Raw genomic sequence first — 18,342 nt, 5'->3', positions numbered from 1 at the left:
GAGGTCTCTTACCCCAGAAGGACCCCCCCCCTTGGGATTACAATACTACAGACGGAAGGGCGGCCTTAGAGACTTATCACAGAAATGTTTTAGAAGGCATGAGACGGGCAGCGAAAAGGCCTACAAATATGCAGCTAGAAGCGAGTGAACTAATTGTTTCTAACATTCATTCATGCAAGTAACAGGACATCAGCTTTTTTTCCCCCTTGTGCCAGGCGCTTGGAGGTAGCTTCAGAACGTTATCTCTTGGCTCCTATTCCAAGAAGGACACTGCTGCATTCAGCCAGCTACCCTGAACCTCACACTTTCTGGATTTACAGTTCAGCCACATAAACCCGAAGGCCAAAGAGTTACCCACCCCTCTGATTATAAGTACTAACCTGAAGAAGTGACTTTCTTAAAAAGCAAGTGAATACTTTCTGTGAACTTTGTCAAGTTTTTCTTGTGCAATTTTACTCTGAAAGGAGCCGCAGTATACATAGGAATTGATACTTTGAGGAATTTGAAACTTTGCCAGAAGCAAGGAGTGCATTGTTCTTTCTACAGACACTGGCAAATGAACTGAAATTTGCAACATGGCTTAGAGTTCTGAAACTTAGAGCACACAAATAAGACTTTTGAAAAATTTCGGCTGGCAAACTTAACCCAAGGAACAGAACTGTTAACCCCTTGCAAAGTTTCCTGCCAAGCATCCCCTTTGAGTTAATATACCTTATGTGCAAATCTTATCTATCAATTTGTTCTGTGCAATCGCTGCCGTCTTTGTTATCTCTTCTCTTAACAGGTGGACTTTTGCCAGGATACCTCTGCATCCCTATGAACCAGGTGAAGAGGACCCAGACGCCCAGACATCGCTCCAGCCTTGTTGGAAGGGACCCAAGATGCCCAACGCCCACCAGACAACCCGACGCCCGTGAGATGACCACCCTGCCTTCCTGCATCACCCCTGACACCCGCGAGACTACAGCCCTGCTCACGTCACTCCGGAAGCTGACGTTTTGCACGGCTCAAGAATCCAGCATGGATTGAAAGAGGACATTTTCTTTCCTTTCCTTTTGCATAACTGAACTTTATTGAAGGTACCTGGGCCTGGTTTGCTTTACGCCACCCCTGCAGAGGAGGGTGTCTAGTGGGTCTTTTCTTTCAGCGTAATTACACCCCAGCCCACTCTCTAGCACTGACCTGAGCCCCTCCCCGTGCATACAATGCCTCAAATACGACTGTGGGTCCCCGTGCTGGTATTTCTGCTGCCTTTGACCTTTGAAATGCCAATACCATTCACAGTGACCAGACAACTGCTGCAATCGTGGGGGGCCCACCACACATATAATAAGTGGATTCAGGTTGCTGAGATGGTTGCATTTTCTGCAAATCGGACCAATTGTGCCGTCTGCACTCTGGCCCCTGTAGATGCTCTCGGAGGAATGCCACTCCTCCCTGTGCCTTGGAATGAATCCTTGGTTACAACTCCACTTGTTGCCTTCCAGCCTCTGGGCAACCATTCTTCTTTATGGAATCATTCCGGCCCTTTCCAGGTTCACAGGATCACTGGCTGCCTTTGTGTCAACAAATCAAATGACGCCAGTGATGCTCAGACCTATGTGGGCACTTCCCACTGTGATCGTACCTTCCCAGCCCCAACTAACATGCCTGAGTCCGAGACAGGAACCTTTTCTGGTTCCAATTTGACTGCATGCCTGGCCCGCTTGCTGAGAGGCACCATATCTGCCCATGGTCAGGACGTTTACTGGGTGTGTGGCAGGAAGGCCTATCATGCCCTCCCAAGAGGATGGTATGGGGTCTGTTTTCCAGCCTACTTAATACCCCCATGTGGATTCCTGACCAGATACCCTCTGCACCCCCTAGAAGGAGGCGTTCGGCTGACCTGGCAACACTTGCAGGTGGCAGCTCCCAGAAGTGGGGCAAAAATCAGTGGCCTCCGGAAAGGATACTGGCCCATTATGCTCCAGCCTCATGGAATCGGAGAGAGAAAATCTCTGGGGCAAGGGGGCCGATCTATAACTTGAACCGCATAATCAGACTCCAGGCAGTGGTAGAGATTGTTGCTAACACAACAGCCACGGCCCTTAGGCTAATTGCCACGCAATTGGATGAGAAACGCAATGCGTTTCTCTAAGTCCGATTAGCGTTGGACTTTCTCCTGGCGCAACATGGCGGCTTTTGTGCAGCGTTAAATCTCACAGGTGGGGCCTGTTGCTTTAACATCTCTGATCATGGTGAGGCCATTCGCAATTTGGCAGCAGGACTTGAAACAGTGGCCCATATTCCTACCCAAACCTGGGAGGGATGGGACATGTCATGGCTTGACTGGTTGCCAAACCTAGGATGGGCAAAAGGCCTGTTTTTGCTGCTGCTTGGCCCACTTTTCATTTTGCTAATTTTTTGCTTTTCTGTACCTTGCTTCCTGCAATGCTTGCATACAATGACACGCAATATGATTTCTCGCATGCTTCGCCCCCAGATTATAGCTCTGACCCGAGAATATCAGCCTGTGCCTTCCTGGGACGAGCCCTTTTAAGAAAAGGGCTGTCCAAAATTGAGAGGTATGGAATGAAGGGGTACAGTTAGGGTTACCCCAGAAAGCCCTAAAAACTGTTTGTGAATTCCCCCCCCCCCAGCCAGGCCTCGGCGTACACATTTTTAAAAACTGCATATTCCTCTAAGACAAAAAGCATGAGCTAAGCAGTCCTCTCTGTAACAAAAACGCTGTAACAAACTCAGAGCTGAAAACAGTAAAGCTTTTCGCTTCCCAGATCCAAGATAAGCTTGTCCTTGTACATTGATTTGCAACATACTTCCGGGAACAGAGTCAGAGAACGAAAAGCAACATTTCTATGTAAGAATCTGTGAAGGGGGAGAGGAAAAAAGGGGTTTGGAAAAAGGATAAAACCTGCTTGTAAAATGTTTTCGGCGCGGCCTGTCTTTTGTGAACTGAATCACACAGGTGCCTTCTGCCCCCCCCCCCCCCGGATGGCAGAATAAAACGCTCTTTCTCTGGATTAACCCCTTGGTGTCGTTTGGCTCCTTTTGTCTCTGCTCGGGTGCAACAATTATTCCGACCCATGGATTAATAAGGCTACAAAATATTCTGTTGGGAGCTGCCCAGAGTGGCTGGGGAGGCCTGGGGTATAAGTAATACATTATTATTGTTGTTGTTGTTGTTGTTATTTGGTTGGACAGTGTTCTCGAAGCTACCAGCATGAGTTTGACCAAACTGCGGGAGGCAGTGGAAGACAGGAGGGCCTGGCGTGCTCTGGTCCATGGGGTCACAAAGAGTCAGACACGACTAAACGACTAAACATTATTATTATTATTATTCCCTGTTTTCCCGTCTGTTCCTGAGATCTCCATAAAGCCTTTAAGCTGAATCACCGCCTTGGGTGAACTGCCGGGGATCTGTCACCTCAGCTGAATCACCGCCGAAGACTTGTCGCCTCATACACCAGGAATCACTGGCCGACCGCAGCCGCAAGGCCGCGCACACAGAGCAGACCTCATGACCACCCAGAGCCACATCAAAATGGGGCAGTCCCAAGGAAATGGGACTACTACACCACACGAATCGAGTTTTTCCTCCCAGCCAACCAAGTGGCCGACCCTGAACTGAAGCAGGCCACACTGCTCAGTGTGTGTGGACCTGCCACGTTCGAGATCACCCAGGGTCTGTTAGCCCCAGCCCAGCTGACCAAGACTCCATTTGACGCAATAATGGAGAAGCTGAGGATACACTTCGCTCCTCAGCTGTCGGAGATCGCCTGCCGGCATGCCTTCTACAGACGGGACCAGGCCCCGTGTGAATCCATAGGGGCCTTTGTTGTGGCCTTGCGGCAGGCCACCTACCACTACAACTTCAGTGATCTGCACCTAATGCTCCATGACCGTCTTGTGTGTGGCCTGAGGGACAAGGAGCTACAGCGGCGCCTTTTAGCCATGAAGGACCTGACCTTCCAGGTTGCTCATGGCGGAGACAGCCAACAAGATGGGGAGAGGGGTTTGCCAAGCACACAGCCCACCCTTGGCCCAGAAGGCCAAGGCTGTGCACTCGGAGATTCTTGACAGCGAGGAAGACGAGGAGGCCCCGAGACTGCGCACTGGCTCATCCAAGCATTTTGGCCAACAGAGAGGTGCAGGGGTGCCTTGCGCTAGTTGCGGGGGCCCGCATGAACAGCCATCATGCCATTTCCGCAATGCCCAGTGCCAGGCATGTGGGAAGACCAGCCATGTTGCACGTGCCTGCCAAGCGAAGGAGCAGCTTGAACTCACATATACTTCAGTTCCAACTCTACAATTCTATGATTTTCTATGTATTAATTAGTTGAGATTCCTGCGTTACAGGCTGTTGGACTAAATGACCCTCAGGGTCCCTTCCAACTCTGCAATTCTATGATTCTGTGTGTTGCATTGTATGATATTTGCATTGACATTTAGCGTTTGTATGGCAATACAATAAAAGGGGGGGGGGGTAAAGTTGGGATTGCAAAGGATCTTTCTTTGCTGCCATAATTTGATATCAGGTTTGGTCCAGCTCTCTGTTCCCTCCCCTGTTCCAGCCTGATGAACAGCTCTGTGGAACTGAAAAGCTTGTGCACAATTTCACATTTTTGCTGGGCCTAGTAAAGATTTTGGAATGCATGGAACTGGCCTGTGAGCAGATTAATTGGTTATAGTTACAAACCTTTGAAAGCAGACCTAGGAATATGCCTCATTGAACATAGTGACTCTTGCTTCTGAGTAAACATGCATAGGCCTGGGCTGTAAACCAGCATACATCTATTTGCATGGGAGAGGAAAAATAGCTTTTTTCTCTTTTAATAAAGAGATGCACATTCATTGCAGAAGGTTTCATCTTGGAAGAGGCGTTCCATCTTTCATGGGGGGCCCCTTGCAATTAAAGAAGACATGGGTGCTGCAGAACTTTGTGAGCCAATTCCCCACCACCTGTAACCCGTGTACCCGGCAACTATTAATTTTTAATTATGGCATTTATATACCACTTTTTTCTTCCAATGATCTCAAGGTGGTGTACATGGTCCTCCTCCTGATTTCACCCTCACAACAACCCTGTGAGGTAGGTTAGGCTAAGAGATGGTGACTGAACCAAGGTCACCCAGCGAGCTACATGACTGAAATGGGGAATCTGAACCCTGCTCTCCCAGGTCCTAGTCAAACACTCTTAACAGTGCAACCCCCTGCCACATGTTTGGCACACGTAAGAAGGGTCCCTGTTTGTGTAGAATCAGGATGAGGCCAGGATTTGCCCTTGCATGGAAGAGCTGTACACATGCACATTGGCATTTTTCCATTTATGCGGAATATGCATGACTGGTGTGTGTGATCACAGAAAGGTGGCGTGGCTGCTGACTATGCTGTTATTTTAAAATCAGAACAGAGGGCAGCTCTTTTGCCTTTCAAAATAGCTTTATGTCAATTAATCAGCTAAAAACGGCAGCCCCAATATATCAGTTAATCAACAACAAAAACAGCAGCCCTGGTATGTTTGTTTTTAATCTGTGCCCCCTTCACTTTTATATGCAAAACCGGAGGAAGTAATAATGACGCCAACACAAAAACAATCTGAATAAACCAATTTTGAGTTTGTATTAGTCTCAGGGTTGATACATTCCTAGAATTACAGAGAAAATTCAGTGACAAACCACAGAATTGAATCCATCAAGGGGGGGGGAACCATCCTTGGACAGGGAAGAGGTAAGGAATCTTTGCTACCACAACCCCTTCAAAACTAACAGTCGCAGACATAAATATATGGAGAGATTCCTATAGAGTTATCATTTGGATGCTACAGGAGACATTTTCGGTGGGGGACGGGGAGATGAGATGTTCGCCCTGAGTTACAAAAGATGAGTGTTTAAGGCTACAATCCAGCACACACTTACTTAGGAGTAAACCCCCCACTGAACAAAGCGGGGCTTACTTCTGAGTAGACAGGCCTAGGATTGCGCTGCTGGAAACAAACAGGACAGCCCCAGCAAATAAGGCTGGGGAGGAAAGGAAGATGATGAGGCCGAAGGAAAGGGTGGAGGGAAACACAAGGAAAAGTATTGATTGAATTAACACTCAATTATATCCCGCTCAGGAGATGCAGAAAGCTTCCGGTGGTCTCTCATCCAAACCAGGGGCAGCCAAAGTTACATTTGACCAGCCTGCGCAGGGCACAAAGGATTCTGGGACACACACTCTTCTGTTCTGCATCTGGGCTCTGCACGAGAAACCAAGGTTTGCATGCTGCTTCAGAGATGCCTTTTGAACCGGTCCACCTTCGGCAGCTACTAAGCCTGACTGTACAATCGTGCAGGTCCCTGGTGCAGCCACATGACAGGCCCATTGCAGGAGATCTCCGCAGTGCTACAACATGAAGCAACCCACACGTACAAACAACGGTTCAAATGGCGCCCGTCTTCATTGGAAGTTCAGAAAATAGCAAGAACGATGCAGCAAAGAATGCATCAGGATTGCACCCCTGCTTATCTAGAGTAGCCCCATTTAACCGTAGAGTGAACAGGCCAGGAGCCTGCGTAGGTTCAGCTGAAGTACATTGTGGGTTGGAGGATGAGGACAACACTGTGAACTATTGCTGTGGGTGGTTTAGAGGAGCTTCAGTCTCAATGAATGTGTAAACTGGCTAGTTCTATGTAGCAGCGGTGGGGAACCTCTGGTCCTCCAGATATTGCTGAACTACGTCTCCCATCAGCCACAGTATGAATGGCCAATAGTCCATGGGAATCGTAGTCCCAACAACATCTGGATAACCAAAGCTTCCCCACCCTTGCTCTACATTTTCCAAGGTGGGTCTTGTACACTGTGCTGGAATCTACCCATGTCATGGCTGGTCTCCCTGTCCATGCTACTAAGCTCTCCATCTTACTATGGGTATCATGTGGCCAGGAGTTCCACCTGACGCAAGCAGCCACTTTTTCTGCTTTGTCAAGGATCGCGCCTCAGCTCACTTGAATGGGTGAGGTAGATGCCAGCACTGGGGAAGAAGTTTAAAATCAAAGCTGTGCTAGGATAAGGGAGATCTGTTTGTTTGTTTGTTTGTTTGTTTGCTTGCTTGCTTGCTTGCTTGCTTGAAATGTATTAGGAAAAACCTAACAGCACATTCCTACTCAGAAGTGAGCCCCACTGAATTAAATGGGCCCTGCTCCTGTGTAAAGGAAGTCTAGAAACCCAGACAGATGGGTGGGGTATAAATAATAAATTATTATTATTACTATTAATTATTATAGGATTGCAAACAGGTAAGAAAAGGATTCATAGCTATGAACAGCATTCAGAGATTCATAAAATGTGTTTTCGTCTAGATGGGGCAAGTTAAGAGTCTGCTGCCATATATTTCCTGTGTCAGGGAGTTCCACAGATTGTGTTTGTCTTTGAGGATTATTACTTTATCAACTCTACAGCACTTTCTATGAGCAAAGACCTCAACGTGGATTGGTGAGGTAGACGTTGGCACTGAATGACTAAGCAAACCTAAAATGTACAGGGATGGGGGGTATTTTTATGTTTTTAAATCTAACTAGGAACCCCCTCTACCCACAGAAAAAGAAATACAACCAGTAGAAGTCAGAGATACACTGAGGGTGCAGAAATATGGAGAACCTGCTTCACTTAAGATGTGCTGAGTAGATCCTATCTCATCACACATGTACACAAAAATTCATTTCTGATCATTTCAGGTGTTTTCACCTGAAAGCAGACGGGATGGAACAGTGGAAATGTGAGGTTGGAGAAAAGCTGGTGGGCAGGAGGAGACAGGCTGCCAGTGAAATATCTTGGTTTACTTGATGCCGTGTACCGGGAAGCAAGCATGTCATGGAAGGAGGAAGCAAACTCACATTCAAAGACCTAAAACCACCCTCAGCATCCTGCTAAGTGTGGTCAGAACAGAGAACCGACCACATGTGACAAGCAGGAGGAGATACAGAACATACCCCAATGAGCCATTCCAGTATGTTGTATTTTCAGGTGATTAAAGAAAAAACAAAAACCTCCTATCTCACTTTATTTCACAAAATCTGTCTGCACTGGAATAGCTCTTATAGGAAATACAAAAAAAAAAAAAAATTGCAGGGGGAGAAAGATGGACTTTGGAAACTAGCCTTCCCACCAGATACAGAAACACACACAGAGAGAGAAACCGTTCCACTTTTTGTACAAGGCCACCTGCTGTCAGCTCCTGGCTAATTCCATGTTTCAAAAGGGGGGGGGGGACTAAGCTGAAGCTATCAAGGTGTGGCTAGGACTTCAATTCCCATCAGCCCCAGCAGGCATGGTCAGGAATGATGGGAGCTGTAGTCCAGCAACATCCGGAGGACCACAAGCTTAGCTACCCTTCAAAGAGACTTGAGCTCATCTGATTCAGAGGGAAAACCAGGGAGGAACGAAGGGAAAAATACCTGAAAAGGAAGAGCCACTGTGTATTTTGCTGGTAAAGAACCTCGAGGGTTTCCCCAACTTGCATTGTTTGCTGCAGCACCTCCCGTTTCGATTCTGCGCATCTGCACAGACCCCCCCCCACCCTAATAATAATAATAATAATAATAATAATAATAATAATGTCCGTAGTATCTTCTTTCCATCGAGGGCATGTCTCCAACCCTGGGCAGACTGAGTTGCACCAGTTTACCCCTATGTACACCCCACCCTCAGCTTTGACCATCGACAGAAGACAGAGCATCGCAGGTCACACCTGCCTGGTACTGACCAAATCCCACCAAGACAATCCCCCAGGGCTTCAGGGCTGCTCTGCTGTGTGGCTCTGGAGGTGCTGCAGCAATATCGAGCTGTTCCGGGAGATCTTCCCAGGCTCAGAATGCCCAAAGTATCTGCCCTTCTCCTGCTGCCCATGGCGCTGGCCCAGCACTCCCCCGGCACCCGAGGCTTTCCCCAAATCAAGGTGGAAGTAGGGCTCCGTGGTCTGCAAAGGGTCACCTAAACTCTGCTTCCCGTCCCCACCACGATCCTTCGGCCGCAGCGATGCACCCCTTTCAGAGACGTGGTTTTCCCTCTGCAAAAGGACAGCCGAGATCTCCGTGAAGCTCTCCCCGAATTCCAGGGGGCTCCCGGGGTCCCTCTCCTTGCCGCGATTGTTTCTCGGCGGCGGCAGCTGCCGCACGGCCCTGCCTTTCTGCACCGTGTGTTCCATCTGGTGCCGGATCAGAGCCAGCCTCTCTGGGAAGCCCTTCCCACACTCGGGACACTTCAGCAGCCGCCCCTTCGTGTGGCCGGCCTGGTGGCACGACAAGCCGCCGGCGTCCGCAAAGCTCTGCTCACAGTCATGGCACTTGTAGGGCTTGGTGCTCGGGCGGCGGATGAGGGCAGCCATTTCGGTGGAGACCGGAGGAGGCCTGTCGGCGGGAGAAGCTCTCTTCTGCAGCGGAGCGGCAACCAAGCTGACTTTAAGGGAGCTGTCACCCAGGGAGCCCAGACCAGCCTCTTCTTCGGGTGGGGTTTGTGAGGCGAGAGCTGAGCTGTCCTGGAGGCCCAGCCCACCCGAAGACGCCGCCTCTTCTTCAGGGATGCTCTCAGGTGTGACACCGTCCAGAGTCTGAGCTTTCGGGTGGATTCTCTGGTGCAAAGTAGGCCTCAAGGGGTCGCTAAAGGGCTGTTCGTCCAGGGGGACACTCTCATGGCGGCTGGACACCACTTTTTTGTTGGACGGCTGGTCACCAGAGAATATTTTCTGGGCTGTGGTAAAACCTGTGTCAGCAGGCTCCTCCATGGGATCGCTCAGTTGAGTTACAAGATCTGAGTCAGCCCGAGGAGGTTCTCTGGATTCAAGACGTCCGTGCATTTCGTCCCCCAAGCTCTTCTGGTGGAGCAAGAGGCCTTCACGGTCCTCAAAGGCCTGGCCACACTCCAGACACTTCTCGCAGACGTGTTCCCCCCGGTGCCGAGTGAGGGCCAAAAGGCCCTCAAAGCTCTGCTCGCACTGGGGACATTTGTACAAATCCGCTTCCATGTGGGTCATTTGATGGCGGGAGAGGGCTGCGCCATCGGCAAAGGCCTGTCCACACTTGGAGCAGGTGTGAGGCCTCTGCCGGTGGCTCTGCTGGTGGTACTCCAAGGCCGAACTATCCTTGCAGCCTTCCCCACGCTCCAGACAGCCCCACGAAGCTTCCCCCTCCTTACAGGGCACGAGAGCCGTCCCGACAGCAAAGCTGTCCCTGGAATCCCCACGCACCGGCGTCTTCGGGGATCCTGGGCCAAGCAGGAGCTTGGAGTCCTCCTTGCACCTCCCACTCTCCTCGTGCTCCTCGAGTGCCTGGCTGTCGACAAAGCTCTCTCCGCACGCCCCGCAGATGTGCAGTGAGTGTGCTTCTTGGTGCTGCACCAGGGCCAAGCGGTCCTTGCAGTTCTGCCCGCAGACGCCACATATCCAAGATTCATGGTTCTCCTGATGGCAGGCTAAGGCACCGGAGTCCCCGAAGCTCCTCCCACATTCGGTACAGATGTAAGATGTGTGGCTTTCCTGGTGCTGCACTAACTTGGCACCATCTTGGAAGCTCTCCCCGCACATGTTGCAGACGAGGGGGACGTGGCCTTTCTGGTGCTGCATGAGTCCGGCTGCATCTTTGCACTCTGGCCCGCACATGGCGCAAGTGGCGCCGCTTTCCGGGTGCGATGCTGGTGCATGGCTTTCCCCACAGGTTTCCCCCAGGCCCTCTGGCTCTCTGGCACCTCCTTTGCTGCTGCATTTCCCGTCCTGCTGCTGCTGGTGGCACTGCAGCTCCTCTTCCTGGGCGAAGCGCCGCCCGCAGCCGTGGCAGACGTGGGGCCGCTCCTCCATGTGGATGCGCTGGTGGGTGATGAGGTTGGAGCTCTGGGAGAAGCGCCGCCCGCACTCCTCGCAGTGGTAGGGCCGCTCGCCCGTGTGCGTCCGCCGGTGCTGCGTGAGGTGAGAGCTGCGGACGAAGGCCTTGCCACAGTCAGGGCAGGCGTAGGGCTTCTCGCCCGTGTGGATGCGCTGGTGGCGGATGAGGGTGGAGCTCATGCCGAAGCACTTGCCGCAGTCGGCGCAGCGGTAGGGCTTCTCCCCCCGGTGGATGCGCGAATGCAGCGTGAGGTTGGAGGCCAGCGAGAAGCTCTGCCCGCACTCCCCGCAGGCGTAGGGGCGGCTCTCGCTGTGGCAGCGCCGGTGCCGCTCCAGCGCCGAGCTGAGCCCAAAGGTCTTGCCACAGTCGGCGCAGCGGTACGGCTCCACCCCCATGTGCAGGCGCTGGTGCTTGACCAGGGTGGCGCCGTGGCCGAAGCGCTTGCCGCACTCCTGGCACTGGTAAGGCTTCTCGCCCGAGTGCGTCCGCTGGTGCTGGATGAGCTCTGAGCTCTGGATGAAAGTCTTGCCGCAGTCATTGCAGCGGAAGGGCTTCTCCCCGGCGTGGATCTTGCGGTGCTTGACCAGGTTGGCACTCTGGGTGAAGCCCTTGCCACACTCGTCGCACTTGAAGGGGCGTTCGCCCGTGTGCGTGATCTGGTGTTGGATGAGGTCCGAGGAGCGGTAGAAGCTTTTCGGGCACTCCGGGCAGCGATAGGGCTTCTCCCCCGTGTGGCTGCGCTGGTGTTTGATGAGGTTGGTGCTCTGAGAGAAGGCCTTGCCGCACTCCCGGCACACGTAGGGCTTCTCCCCGGTGTGGGTCCGCTGGTGCTGGGCCAGGTTGGAGCTCCAGGAAAAGGCCTTGCCGCAGTCGCCGCAGACATAGGGCTTCTCGCCCGTGTGTGTCCGCCGGTGCTGCACCAGGTGGGAGCTCTGGGTGAAGGACTTGCCGCAGTCGGTGCACGTGTTGGGGCGCTCGCCCGTGTGGATGCGCCGGTGGCGCACCAGCTTCGACCACTGGCTGAACGCTTTCCCGCACTCGCCGCAGGGGTACGGGCGCTCCCCCTTCCCGCGTTGCGGAGGGGCCGCAGCCAGCGAGTCGTCATCCCCGATGTGGCGTCCGGGCTCCATACATAAAATGCCCTCTTCTTCTTCCTCCTCCTCCTCCTCCTCCTCCACCTCCTTCAAGGGCTCCATCTTCGCAGCATCACCTGGCAAAGAGGCAAAGAAGAAAAAAGGAATCAGAAACGGGGAGGTCTCAAATAACCTGAAACAGGCAGAAACTTTAATCTGCCAGAGCTCAGCTATGCAAAGGTTTGGGACGCCATCCACACAGGATTCCCTTCAACATACAAAACAGCCTCAGAGTACAGGCCCATCTAAAGGTAAAGGTAAAAAAGGTAAAGCTAAAGGGCCCCTGGACGGGTAAGTCCAATCAAAGGTGACTAAGGGGGTTGTAGCGCTCATCTTGCTTTCAGGCCGAGGGAGCTTGCGTTTGTCCACAGACAGCTTTCCAGGTCATGTGGCTAGCAGGACTAAACCACTTCTGGCACAACGGGACCCTGTGATGGAAACCAGAATGCATGGAAATGCCGTTTACCTTCCCACTGCAGCGGTACCTATTTATCTACTTGCACTTCGATGTGCTTTCGAACTGCTAGGTTGGCAGGAGCTGGGACAGAGCAACGGGAGCTCACTCCGTCATGGGGATTTGAACCACCGACCTTCTGATCGGTAAGCCTCAGTGGTTTAGACCACAGTGCCACCCACGTCCTTGCAAGCCCATCTTTCCCATTTCTAGCCACCCTGGAACTGAGCTTGTTCCCCAGTACCGTTCTGTTTTGGGGACTTGGTTCTGCATCAGCTCGAGTGTTTAACTAATCACCCATTTGGAAGCTAGGAAGAGTATTTTCCTCCCCAGACCAGACAAGTTATTAAATTGGGAAGCTTTTGTTTTATCTTCTACTTGTTGCATGCTAATTAATACCTCCCACGCAGACTTGCTGCCCCCATGCAGCTTCCTAGGTAAAGGTAAAGGGACCCCTGAACATTAGGTTCAGTCATGGCCGACTCTGGGGTTGCGGCACTCATCTCTCTTTATTGGCCGAGGGAGCCGGCGTACAGTTTCCGGGTCATGTGGCCAGCATGACTAAGCCACTTCTGGTGAACCAGAGCAGTGCACGGAAACGCCGTTTACCTTCCCGCCAGAGCGGTACCTATTGATCTACTTGCACTTTGACATGCTTTCAAACTGCTAGGTTGGCAGGAGCAGGGCCAGAGCAATGGGAGCTCACCGTCGCGGGGATTCGAACTGCCGACCTTCTGATGGGCAAGTCCTAGGCTCTGTGGTTTAACCCACAGCACCACCCACGTCCCTATGCAGTTTCCTAGACACACACAAACTCAACAACTGGCTGGTCTTTTGGATCCTGTCAGTGCTTCATGCACTTGAGTTAATGATGGATGTTGCTGTTTAATTCATCAAGTTATTCGTCGCCATTTAATACGTTGCCTTTAATTAATATGTCTTTTGGTTGTAAAGGACTTGAAACGTTCTTGAATTATGAGCGGTATCTAAATGCTGTTGCTCTTAAATGAATGCAGAACGCAGATTCTACAACCCCCGCCATCCCTGACCATTGGCCCTGCTGGCCGGGGCTGATGGCATTTGGAGTCCAGCAAAATCTGGAGGGCTACAGACTCCCCACCCTTGATCTATAAGTGAGGTTAGAGAGCCTGATGGAAGTGGGAGTTGCAGGAAGTCACAATTTGTTGACTTTTGAGGAATGGAAGATTTCACAAGAGCGAAATCCTAGAATTCAAGAAACAACCTGGGAAGAAAAGTGGAGTGTGGCTGGGGAAATCTAAACCTTTGGAAGGAGAGAGGGAAATACGTGTTGCAATGGATATGGATGGGAGAGGTGGGTCTTGAGCCCTCCAATCCCAGATGAATGGCATGAGAGGGATGGTGGTATGGACCTTATATCCCCTCTTTTCAAGACAAGCCATTCCACTTTCATCGTTCTCACCTGCATGGGTGATTCTCAAGGTCTCCCCTTCCTCCAAAGTTCCAGGTCCGTCAGGATCGCTTGCCTCCTTTGTTCCATCCATGTGGGATGCTGCAGCAGGAGCATTTTCTAGGGGACCTGCAGACCCAAAAGTGAAAAACAACAGGCTAAGTCCATGCGCCTTACCCGAGATGTTGAGAAATCTCCTTTCTATCAGGGTCAACAGCACTAAGCCATATCAGTCGCATTCAGGCCGTGTGCTGGGGAATCCTGCAGTTCCTCTACGTAATAGGAGATCAATACCAGTGAAAGGCAGCTCGCTCCTTGGTGCCAATCATCCCCTGATCACAGAGAGCTGCAAGCAAACAAGAGTGTTTGGAACTCGCTCCTGCAGGAAGCATTGATGGCCAACTTGAGATGGCTTTTAAAGGGGATTAGACAAATTCACCGAGAAGGTTATTAAGGGCTGGTAGCCATGATGAGCTATGCCCATAAGCAGGACGTAGTTGCACTCTCCCCATAAGCAGGACATAATTGCACTCTCCCCATAAGTAGGACATAATTGCACTCTCCCCATAAGCAGGACGTAGTTGCACTCTCCCCATAAGCAGGACGTAGCTGCACTCTCCCCAAAAACACAACGTAATTGCACTCTCCCCATAAACAGGACGTAATTGCACACTCCCACCTGAAATTCTCTCAAGACTGATCCTGCAGGTAACGTGTTGCCAGCATAGCTAGTGGCATGATTTTGGCATCTACGGGCACGTCTTTAAAAACAAAAAGCTACATGCATCGCCCAAAAAAGAAAGAGACTGGGGAACATTAGCTCCATAGGTGACACCCACTACCCAGCATCCTGTTCTCTGCCAGCCCAGCCCATAGAGAGGGGGCACCATGGACTGAACATTCCTAGGTCCAAGAGATTCCTGGCTCTCCAGTTGCTAACCAAAAAGCGGGAGAGTCGCAGCTGTGGCAATGGCTCGCTCAGGGTGGTTCAAAAATATACAAAACAGCAATGCACACAATATAGCATTCACACCTCCAGTTGGTTCCACTATAGCACAGCAGAATGCAAAAAGCTTGTTTTTATATTTATAAATATAGATATCTATCCAGAATTTAAAGCAAACATGGACAGCTAACCTAACACTCATGTGATTCTTTGTCCCATCAGTCTAACCCAGGAACAACGGCACAGCCAAGCAGACATTGCTGTTTTTACTTGGGAAATTTCTTTGAGATTTGTTGCCCCAGTTTCAAGCCCTTATCACAAAGACGCCGACAAGCGAAGGGACCCAGCGCAGCAGAGGATCTGTGCAAAACAGGGAAGCCACCAAGGACCCAAACAGCTCTAGCACCTTAGTAAAGACACACGTGCGAGGGACAGGTCCTGTTTCTGCCTTTGTCTCTAGAGGCTACTAGGAAACTCAGCCTTGGCAGCTGGGAACTGGCAGCAAACGCCCACTTGAGAGAGGGCCAAGTCCAGATACAAAGTCCTCACTCCCTGGTTCCTTAGCGCCATGTGCTCTTAATTTACGCTGCCCTCGTGATGGGGACTTGCCACAATTCGCAAAGGGTGGGGAGTGGGGAAAAGAGAAAATAATAATTATCAATCTAAAGCAGGGAAGTGGGCAGATTCCAAACGGTTTGCAAGTATGAAGTGCGTACAAACAGACACTTTAGCACTGAAGGTGAAGGCCACATCCGCACAGTACATTTAAAGCACTGGTATACCACTGTGGGCTAAACCACAGAGCCTAGGACTTGCCGATCAGAAGGTCAGCGGTTCGAATCCCCGTGACAGGGTGAGCTCCCGTTGTGCGGTCCCTGCTCCTGCCAACCTAGCAGTTCGAAAGCACGTCAAAGTGCAAGGAGATAAATAGGTACCGCTCCGGCGGAAAGGTAAACAGCGTTTCCGTGTGCTGCTCTGGTTCTCCAGAAGCGGCTTAGTCATGCTGGCCACATAACCTGGAAGCTGTACGCCGGCTCCCTCGGCCAATAAAGCGAGATGAGTGCCACAACCCCAGAGTCGGTCACGATTGGACCTAATGGTCAGGGGTCCCTTTACCTTTATACACTTTAAACAGTCCCCACGGCCACACCCCGAATCCTGGGAACTGTCATTTGTTAAGGGTGCTGAGAATTGAGAGGGGACCCCCATTCCCCCTCACAGAGATGCAATTCTTTTTGAGTCAGACTCTTAGTTCATTAGCACAAGTGGAGCGCATGGTTTATTCTGTCCCAGGCAGTTCTGCAGGGCCCCAAGCCAAGGTCTTGCCCATCCCTGCTAGATTCCCCATACCCACACACAAGACGTCTTGCAACTGGCAATGCCAGCCATTGAGCCTGGGACCATGCCTGCATGAAAAACACTCGCGTTGCCACTGAGCAGTGGCAGCTGGCTGAGCCAGAGATCAGCTGCATCTTAACCGCTCGTTCTGGCAGATCTCGCCCCTTACTCAGAAATAAGTCCCCTTGGACATGGTGGCACTTCCTTCTGCGTAAACAAAGTTTAGGATTGTGCTGCACAGGTTTATCTCAGCTAAAGAGTTGTGCGATGGGCTTCGCAAATGTCCAAAGAGCTCCCTTTCATATTTTTTTAATTAAAAAACAAACAAACAAGGAACCTGTGGCCCTCTGGACATTGCTGAACTAATTCTGGCGGACCACATGGGCTATCCCTGTATATACTCTGAAATGCGTTGGTCGCTGACTTTTACTGCTGATCTTACGTTAATGCAAAACTTGTTAATGAAAACTACTGTCCACACAAACCTGCCCGAGTTCTGAGATCTTCAGGGGAGACCCATCTCTCGGTTCCGTCACGCTCAAAGGCAGCAGGGCCTTCTTGGTGGCTGCTTCCAGACTTTGGAACTCCCTTCCTACAGAAGTTAGACTGGCTTCCTCCTTATCCTTCTGCCAGCAGGTGAAGACTTTCTTACTCCAACAAGTGTTTGGGAACCAACTGCTTTTAATAATGGGGCCGGTGCCATGCTGTTTTTGTTGCAACTGTCTGTATGCTTTTAAAATATCTTAGAGAGAAAGAGAGTTTTAATTATACTAATGTTTAATTGTTTTTCATGTTTTTTTCCCGTATGTTTTTAGCTGTTCTTATTTTATCTGTAGCCCACGCAGAGTCCCTGCCAGGGGAAATGGCAGGATATAAATAAACATAACTATCATTATTATTATTATTTGGGGAAAGCAACAGAAGAATTGTACAAGGAGGATCAGTGGTCTATACAGAGTTAGGGGGTTAATAGATGATGATTCACAGCTAAGGAGCAGAAAAGGTTTTGTCCCTTTTTTTGGCATGAGACAACCCAGGTTTTCGCACCACCCACTGTGGTTCTCTGTCCACAACTGCTTCAGAAGACACACACACACAAACGCTCATCACCCGCTGTATTTCACAAAGCTTAATGCAGAATAAAGCTTAATGCACTTCCCCTTGTTCTCATGGGTAGAATCAACAACGCAGATCAGGAACGCTTCTTCATCTGCTTAAATGTGCCTTGCCGAGCAAATACGAAAATCCCTCTTTCAGGCTGCAATCCCATGCACGCGTACTTTGGAGTAAACCGCGCTGGAACCCAAGGGCTCGGATCGCGTCGCTAAGTCCCCTCCCCAGGCTACGACAAGGAGATCGAAGTGATCCGAAGTACAACGCTGCCGATCTCCCGGTGCCAGCCCACTAAATAATGACTTATGTTTTGATCCTTTGCAAAAAAACAAAATCCCTGCATTTGGCCTGTCCACACAACCGCCAACGCCAAAGCCCGTCTCTTTTGTTTGCGAAATAAAAAATTAAAAAATAGAAATGCACCCATTTCCCAGCTCTTGCAAGACACCCTAAAACTCACCATCGCAGCTGCCGCTGCCTCAGAGGTCTGCAGCTCTGGGGAGATCTTGCCCCCCACGGGGACCCCCCCTCCCCATAAGGCCAGGGGAGCCCCCCGCCCCGAGCTCCCTGTGCACTGCAGTAACCCTGTCTCCGCTCACCAGCCACCAGGGCTCAGGGTGACTGGGAGGGAGCGAGTCAGAGGAAGTTCCCTCCTCTGCACGGTCCCCCTCTTCCGCCGCTTGCAGGCAGGGAATGGAAAGGAGAAAGAGGAGGCTTTCTCTATGGTGGTTAACCATTTCAATTTGAAGAGGCAGCTGGCCGGGGCCGGGGCCGGGGCTTCTGGCTTGCTTTCTGGGACGGAGCAGGCTCAGGGAGGAATCGCTTGGCTGCAGCTCCGGGAAGGCGCATTGCGCCCTCGTGGGCGCATTCGATTTCCAAGGAGCGCAGTGGATTTGGGGAACTAGGATTCCCAGGTCATCTCGGCGCTCCTCTGCAAAGCGGTCCAGAGCAATAAGCACCGGGAGCCAAAATGCCCCGACCCCCTTCCTCTTCTTTGTATATAAATTTTACTAAGTTTTCTGATTTACAATTTAAGATACTCAATTTCCTTAAGACATCAATGACTTCCCTTCTTC

General features: G+C 51.0%; 1 protein-coding gene across 1 annotated transcript in view; it reads right to left on the bottom strand.

The window, feature by feature from the left end:
• Positions 1–8,583: 8,583 nt before the first annotated feature.
• The window catches only part of LOC308571817 (uncharacterized protein), a 51,642-nt gene continuing 41,883 nt past the window's right edge, over positions 8,584–18,342 (bottom strand). Inside the window, exons 7-10 of the mRNA XM_081167436.1 lie at positions 17,873–17,945; positions 16,639–16,770; positions 13,882–13,998; positions 8,584–12,063 (exon numbers count right to left, since the gene is read on the bottom strand). Of these exons, the coding sequence (XP_081023562.1) occupies positions 8,774–12,063; positions 13,882–13,998; positions 16,639–16,770; positions 17,873–17,945 (3,612 nt within the window). The 3' untranslated portion in view covers positions 8,584–8,773. The remainder of the gene's footprint in view (positions 12,064–13,881; positions 13,999–16,638; positions 16,771–17,872; positions 17,946–18,342) is intronic.

Source organism: Podarcis bocagei (assembly GCF_964188305.1).
Source record: "Podarcis bocagei genome assembly, chromosome: 13".
NCBI classification, from domain to species: Eukaryota; Metazoa; Chordata; class Lepidosauria; order Squamata; family Lacertidae; genus Podarcis; species Podarcis bocagei.
This window is presented reverse-complemented; position numbering and strand designations above follow the sequence as displayed.